General features: G+C 31.7%; 1 protein-coding gene across 1 annotated transcript in view; it reads left to right on the top strand.

The window, feature by feature from the left end:
• LOC108545990 (uncharacterized) overlaps positions 1-7,954 on the top strand; it is a gene marked incomplete at its 5' end in the record, with an annotated part of 70,823 nt that extends 62,869 nt beyond the window's left edge. The window contains one exon of the mRNA XM_017897889.1: positions 7,309-7,954. Within this exon, the coding sequence (XP_017753378.1) occupies positions 7,309-7,742 (434 nt within the window). The remainder of the gene's footprint in view (positions 1-7,308) is intronic.
• Positions 7,955-8,554: the final 600 nt, after the last annotated feature.

Here is an 8,554-nt window from a genome sequence, read left to right as displayed (position 1 = left end):
GCTTTCCCGCTCGTACAACTTAAACAGTTGCCCAATATTAATTTGGCGGGCAACACGTGTCGTAGTCGCGAGACGGCCTTACAACCCGTCGGAAATACGAGAATTTCGATCGCGACGCGACGCGACAGTCGGAGTTTCGCGGGGTGGTGAGGCCCGCTATGCTGTTGTGACAGTACTGAAGAGATACGCTCTAACTTGATTGATATAGACCTGGTTAGGTTTTCAAGTATTTCAGTTAAATTGTATGCAACTGTGTGATGTGATCCGACTATGATGCGTAATTGACGCGATATTGAGTTAAATCTTATGCCAGTATTTTGATCGACAACCACGTAAACCCGTGTGTCAATGGTTTTATATATTGAGGTGTGTGATGATTGATTGGTGTGAAATGTGAGTTATGGGTGCGTGTTTTCCTTTAGGTTTTGTGTGTTGTTTGAGATGTGTATCGCTTTTGGCGTCTCTCGGTGGTAGAAAGAAATATTGTTTTGAACGAAATATTCTAAATAATAACCGTTCTAAAGTACATTGTCTCACTCTACACCTCGTAAGATTATACACATAATATTAGGAGTAGACCCGTAAAGCAATATTCGTGAGGTCAAATCTAATAAATACCATTATCGCTTGAATTACCGCATCGGTCCGAGTGGTGCCCGAAAAGCACCGCTGGAGCACATAGGGTTAAACAAATTTAGACCATCGTGCCCATCGCTTAACGGTAATCTGTGTCCCTTTTCTGGGGTCCATCGCAGGTGGTGTCCTGGTATCCAGGCGTTCGCGAGCCATGGTATATACCTTGGTAATAAAGAAATAGAACATCTTCCACTTGACTCGGTACGTTCGGTGTTGGGATGCAACGTGATCGGTCTCAGTTGTTGCGTCCCTATTCTCACAACTCCCTCGAGTTTCGCGAGATAGTAAGAAGTCCCTCGACGCGACTATGATCTTCACGATGCTGTCCTTAATGGACTTAACCATACAGGCCTGGTTGGAATGGAGTGACTTTCTGGTTTCTCGAGTTCTGTAAAGTCTGTCTAGTTCTGTTCATTGATTGTGTTCTTTCTGATTCCGTGGTCGATTGAGTTTTGTATGATTTTGTCGATCGAAGAATTCTGAACGTTTATATATGTCCTTCGAGAATCTTTTTATTTTATATTGATTCGTCTTACGTTCTAAGCGGACGAATTTTGGAACTGGTGGTGGTTCATCCGTCGTGTCTCTTTTAGATTAAGTAAACTCAGACGAATTAGTCGAGAACTCCCTAAGTGTTGTCACCAATGAACATACTTATTGCATTTCTGACGTCTCGATTCTTTAGCGTGCTTCAGTGTAAACACGTTGTAGGTTGTGTGCTTCGCCATCAGTTTCTAAAATGTATGTAACAAATCACTAATTCTCATTTACTCTAGCGTAAATACTCGTCATTTCGGTTATAAGTAGATACAAGTCTAGGGCAACTTTCTTAAAAACGTTCTCTCTCTCTCTCTCTCTCTCTCTCTCTCTCTCTCTCTCTCTCTTTATTCAAGATAGTAATGAAGCACATACAAATTGAGAGATAACATAAAAACTCGTATTGAAGTTACTAGGTGACTCCATCTTACAATAAGGGTTAATGTCACTCTGATTAGTGAAGATAACTGTAATCAGGGGAAATGCTACATCTATTTTGGTACGGGCAAATGTTACAATTAGGTATACATATCGCGATTCTTGCATTGTCTATGCTCAAAAGCATTCGGAAATGGCTACAGTTAGTGCAGTTAAGGTATAACTAGATTTTAACAGAAACATCAAATTTTAAATATCAACATTTTGGATTCGAGTAAATGAAAATATAAAATAACGCATGCTTAATACAAAGACGACGAAGTATTATCAGGCAAAGGCAAGAATCGTTATGAAAACGAATTATTATATTCAAAGTGGGAAAGTTGGATTAACGCGTTAACGGGTTAATAAGTAAATTAAAGTCCTCCGAATTTATTTATTTTATTGACTTATGTAAGGAATAGGCACTGACGAAATGATTAAATTTATGAATGTCATCGACGACGGTAAACCTTTTAGTACCACAAACATCACGCCCATCTCGATAACCGAGATGTTAGCAAGATGATTTTGTAGGTCAACGGTAGAATCAGGCCCAAGGGAAGCTACGTGTTTACGAATTGCTTGAATATCCTGGATTTGCATTGCACTATGGATTTGCAACACGCTTATTGCTATTGAATCTACAAATATCAATCCACAATAACTCGCATGATAGGCAAAAACGCAGATCTAATATAATTTCAAGTCTCAGATTTTTGGTTCCAACAATCGATTACGGCATAAAGGTTTTAATTATTGCGGTCTTGGAACTAGCTTTACCAGATATTCGTGTCATGAGCCTAATTATTTGCCTAGTGATAAAGCATTTGCGAGTGATAACGCAAACAATAACATGTTGTGATCCCTGAAGGCAGGACTACAGGCAAAAGCGGATAGAGAAAAGTTTAATTAGAAATATTGGTAGAAAATTTCACGTATATATGTGTTGCAACATATATATGTTACAAATGTTTATGTAAAATTCAATACAAATTTCAAATGTTGACAGGAATATTTACTATATATAATATACTCCTATACGACTGTACATATAATATCTGTGTATTTACTGTTTACTCTGTTTAATGCTATGATTAGAGACAGTTAACCGTGGGATTTAATTATGTTTCTTTGTTTAACTCTTTTAGTACTGTGAATTGAAAATGTATTCATCTTATTGTTAGATTGTTAGGAAAGAGTATGATTACTGGAATTATATCTAAGTTCAGAATTATTCCCAATATCTACTAGAAGATGGGATTTATCACCCTTGACATACAATTCCATTTTAGATTTGCACGTTAATGATGTTTTGCTGTTTAATATCATTCATATGTAGATTGTTTCTAAACTTGATCCTTTCAATTTACACACGAGTTCTATATATATGTACTTCTAAATTGTTGGTTTCGATATGTGTTCGTCACGTTGAAATATCTAACTTTGAAATATTTATCTACCAACTCATAATTATTAATCCTAATAAATAAATGATTCACATTGATTTTTGATTAAAATTATTCTAAAAATATACTGTAATTATTTAATAATTACAGTTTTATACATACATTAATCCCCTATGCCATGAGTATAGTAGATGAAGTATCCAAAAATCTGTATCAAGAGATAAATTTTAAATATACATATATACTTCGCAAATTAATATAACCCCAAACGTGTTAAATAAAATTGACGTTTTTGTTTAATTAGGTGACCAATATTTTCTGTAATTAATGATAATAGTATTCTATGGCGTCATGGATTCGGTTTCCTATGTCTTCTTCTCAGTTGTCAGTTGACTATGGCAAACCGGTATACTATTCACTACCAGATTCAGGTATCCGAGGTGCTTCTCCCAATTACATTTAGTCTGATTGCTTACTTTTAATTAAGGTAGAATAGATCTCTTCGAGTTACTTGATATTTTCTTGAAATTTCCAAGGTTTCTGTTTCTACTTACGGTAATATCAGCTACTAATTAGCGAGATACGAGTTCTGTATACAAACAATATTGTCATTTTACCTATAATTTCATTTTCTGTTAACTATTCAGAAGTAAAATAAATTTTGAGGCAACTATTGCACTACTGGGTAATATTGCAGAGAAGATCCACAAAGTATGTATGGAAAATCATTTCCATCGATATAATGCATTTAAAAAATACGACAAATTTTAATTCATTCGTGTGCTAAAGCAAAAAATTTTGGAAAAAAGAAATGAAAATTGAAACGTACTTCTGATTATTTATTGGATATCAAAGTGGCTAGATGTGATCTTTATTTATACATCATTTATTTGAAAAATTTGCAGTAATTTGTATGTAAATAAGAAATTGTGCTATTATAGTTAAATTATATTCTTATAATAGATATAAACTTTATTATACATTATTTTTTCATCCTTTAGACAATTTAAATTTAAAAAGAAAGAAATGAGTATTATTTGTTTACAAATTTTCAGACTTTCAATCCTTTCACCATTCCTATTTATATCTTTTGTTATTCAACTTTTATTAATATTTTTCAAAATTTTTCGTTTTATTGGACAAAAATTCCTTTCAATTTCATTAAATATACAATACAATTTTATTTAGTAAAAAATCGGTTACTACCAGTGATTAATGATGCTTCGCCCCATTCGTTCTACCTTATTTTCTGTCGGATATTATGCATTATAATATGTAAATAATCCATTTTTCATTGCCTATATAATAATTACATATATAGTAAGTTGCATGTAGATTGTGAAACAAAATATGAATATTTAAATATTTGTGCCATCTCTCATATTGTATATGATCATTTATTTTCAAAGAAACTTTAGATTTTGTCATTGCTAACAAAAGTCGAGCTAAATTTTTCATCCTCAAATTTAATAAGCCACTTGCGAAAACTTTCTATTGCTGCTAGTGCGCAATGCGTTCACATTTACTGTTTCTGTAACATTTATTCCCTTGCGTTCAAAGAAGTCATTAAGTATCGAAAATATACTCTGCTCCTTTTCATTTTTAAAACATTTTATCTGAGAGTCATGTTATTTATCGTAAAAAAATTAAGCGAGTATCTTGAAGATTCGTACAATTTCTCTCATTCTTTATGCAACCAATCTGTTTTACGAACTTACGTGAAAAGTAACCTTTCATGAAGTATGCAGACATATGCTTTGGTTAATTAGAGTTAGTAGGTAATTCGAAAAGTTTGTACCAAGTTTTACATCTGGAAACTGGTTAATAATTTACTTTTGAATTTTATAAAAAAACATATTTATCACTTTCTTCTAGAATGACATTGCATATGTTTTATGAACAAAAATTCCTAAAATTAAAATATTCTTTTATGCTATTTTGTTAAATATTGGTGCTGACCTGATCTTTTATCCCTAGCAAGAATTGTGTAATGCTGAAAGAAAATAAATCTAATGTCTAGAGTGTGTGGTAGGTTTAGTAACACCACTCTTAATTCTTTTGAACAAAATCTTTATGTCTGTTGGGCAACAGAGCTACATCAAGCATTATATTTTGATATATCAAGTGCATAGACAACTTTATTTTCATAATTTACTGAAATTCTCTGTTTTTCTTTCCTGTAACATATCAGATACTATTTCAATTGATTCGAGCGAAAAAAAAATCACTTGAAATTATAATATAATTTCATGCTAATGTCAATAATTATTCGACTGATTCGCATGCGTGCATGCTGTTCTGCGCATTCTATACAGATGATTATTTCTGATGCAGTAATGAACGAAATCGTTTTCCAATAATTAAAAATCAATCCCTGGATGTTCATATTCCAAATAGTTCTTTTCTCTCATTAATTGACAATTGAAGCTATATTAAATAAGCCCAAGTATAATAAACGTTCCTTCTATTAATTTCTTATGGTATAAAATAAAGGTATTTAGACTAGAACCTTCATTACATGAAGCTTTTATTTAATAGTATGTGCTCAATTACAATATTGTATATAAACACACAAAATATTTATTTTCTTTTGTAGAATGAAGTCTATTCTATAATAAATCTGTAAATGAAATTAACATAATAGTCATAATAGTCATAATAGTAATTTGATAATATCGTAATTATAATATAATATTATTATAGTAACATTATAACAATAGATAATAATCAATTATATGACATAAGCTTATATTGTATTATTGTCAAGGTAGAAATAAATAATATCGCTAACTGAGAAAAGCTGCCATATAATTAAAAAATTTAAACGCGCGGAGTATAAAAGAATGAAATATTGCATCTTTTTTATTTTGTATTTCACCAATAATATAATCTCTAAACAACTTATTTTTATTTCATTTCATTTTGTTTTAAATATGAAATAAATCATATTTGTTCTTTTGTTATGAAAAAATTCTATTATATTAACACTTTTATCGATCATTTAAATCATATAACAAAGGTTTTACTGTATTTTAAAAATATAAATCATAAAAGTGCATAAATTTTGTGATATTTTCACAGATATATAAAAAAATTGTTAAAAGAAATAAATAGATACCGGAGTTTTCAATTTCTAACACAGGGGTTAAAATTGCGCATGCTAATATTCGATCTCATTACAGCTAATTAAATTTCCAAAATTCATAGGATCAATTTTGCATATGCCATTTCTGTCTTTTTTGATTAATCGTAAATCAGTAAATTTGAAATTAGGGATATTAGCCATTAATTATTTTAAATATAGGGAATAGGTATATATTTGTTTTAATAACTATATCTTGAGAAAATTATGTAGAATACACTTCATTATGAAAATTAAGGAAATACATTTAGATTCAAAGTACGAACGCGATATGAATGTTTTTTGTGTTGAGTTTTAGATGTATCAAAATTATAGTAAAATGATATACGTGGATTACTCAAACATATTTTATACATAGTGTTGCGTTTCAATCTTCGCATGCAATTATTTCCTAAACTATAACTCATTTCAAAAACTGTTTGAAATAAAACTTATTCATTGCTTTTAGAGGGCACATTTTACCTAAAAGACGCCTTAAAAGTCACCTTACAATCTAAGAAGTACGATAACCTAAATAAAGTTTGTGATCATGCAATGACCTTCTCTGCTTTTCCGAAATAGGATAATTTGTATTTAAACATTTCTCTAAACGAGTTATAGTTTAAGAAGTAATTGCATAGGAAGGTTCAAATGACACACTTTTCATATTTAACTGTTCAGTCGATGATTTACAGATACTTATTCTTACTTTCTTTGTTAGTTATAAATGTACCATTATTTACCGCAATTTTATTTTAATCGTTATAGAGAATTATGTATTTTCGAATTCAAGTTTCTTATTAATAGTATTTCTCGATGTTTCTCGATATTTCTCGATAAACCACAAATGAACGTTGTTTTTCGACGGTTTATTTTACGATACGTTACAATATATGTGCAGTGAATACTATATATTTTAGTTTACTTTTATAAAAAGGCATTAAGAACATGACAAAATTCATTTCCGTGTTATTAGAAACAGACGATTAGGTACATCGAAACAATCGCTTAGTATCGAATAACGGTATACATACATCGTACCGAATTATTCGATATTAAAGTAAGAAATCTAATTATCGTTTATCTTAATACGTAATGACATTCACAAATATCAAAACCATGTCTCAACTTCGAATAAGATAATAATGACTTGGAATGACTAAAAATATTGGGAAATTTCTGTTTCAGTCGGTCAGCACGAATGTGTAATTAACGACTACTACTTTAGAGATTCTTTTGATCACTCGTCATCAGACAGTCAACTGTTGGACGCATCCGGCAAACCACACAGTCCTTCGATGACCCCGGTGCCGAAAATGCAAAAACTTCAAAACTCGAAAGTCTGTCTTCAACAGCAGCAGCAACAGCAATTCCAGCATCAACGGCAACCTAGTCGGCGTTTAAATACTAAATTGAGGCACAAAAGTCTACGAATCACGAGGCTTTTCATTCCAGCTTTTATGCTTACGATGACAGTTTTGTTTATTGTGATCGTTCTGGTATTTGAGACAGACACAACTCTATTCAATAATTTGCGTAAGACGCCAGAAATGGTGGCTTTACAGAACCAATACTATGTCCCCATTAAGGAGTTCTTGAGGACAAAGCTCGGCCTATTTTGATGCGACCCGATGATGACCAGGCTGAGGTCGCCCTTTGTCGCTAAGTAACTTCCTTCAGTGCCAAGTCGAGAAGATGTTGCCGAGACCAAGGAGCGAGAATAACGTTTCTTTGTCATGCGTCCTTTCTTCTTACGTGAATCTACTTAGGGGAGAATAACTTGTTTTTCTTACATTTTCTTTGTTCTTTCTGTTTCCGAATCGACACAGGTACATCGGATTGGTATTTGAACCTTTTCCATTAAGGCTTATATACGTGTAATATATTACTATATCATACGTAATACACAAGTGTTCCGATATTTCGCCAACATCGTAGCTAACTTCATCGCACTTGTTGAACATTCGACAGAGTCACAATTTGAGGAAACAAAAAAAAAAAAAGGAAAGAAAGAAACACGAAAATATAGTAAAAGAAATCAACGACTTCAAATACCAATTTGAGTACTCCATGAAAGCCTCAAAACTGGATATATGTAGATATATCCGTAAAAACTGTCATCTGCGATAAAAAGTACCTTCGATTTATTATTTGTTTACTTTTTGCACTACCACGTATTTATATTTAAATATTAGTAACTTAATATATTTACACTATCGAAGACAAAGTGATTTGTACAAAATATTTACATTGCGAGTTCTCGTGTTTACTAAGTTACATGTAATTCGACGAAGTGTTAGGAAACTTTGTTATAGTACCTTTATCGAATTTATTTCATAAATTTAGGTGAAAGTCAGTTTCTACATATTACTATTCTATAGAATGTGTCGCAGATCGGGAAAGTCATATTTGTATTTACATACAAAAGTAGATT

The sequence above is a fragment of the Eufriesea mexicana genome, unplaced genomic scaffold (assembly GCF_001483705.2).
Source record: "Eufriesea mexicana isolate 0111107269 unplaced genomic scaffold, ASM148370v2 scaffold598, whole genome shotgun sequence".
In the NCBI taxonomy this organism is placed as follows: Eukaryota; Metazoa; Arthropoda; class Insecta; order Hymenoptera; family Apidae; genus Eufriesea; species Eufriesea mexicana.
The sequence above is the reverse complement of the archived record's forward strand: the minus strand, read 5'-3'. Positions and strand labels throughout refer to the sequence as shown.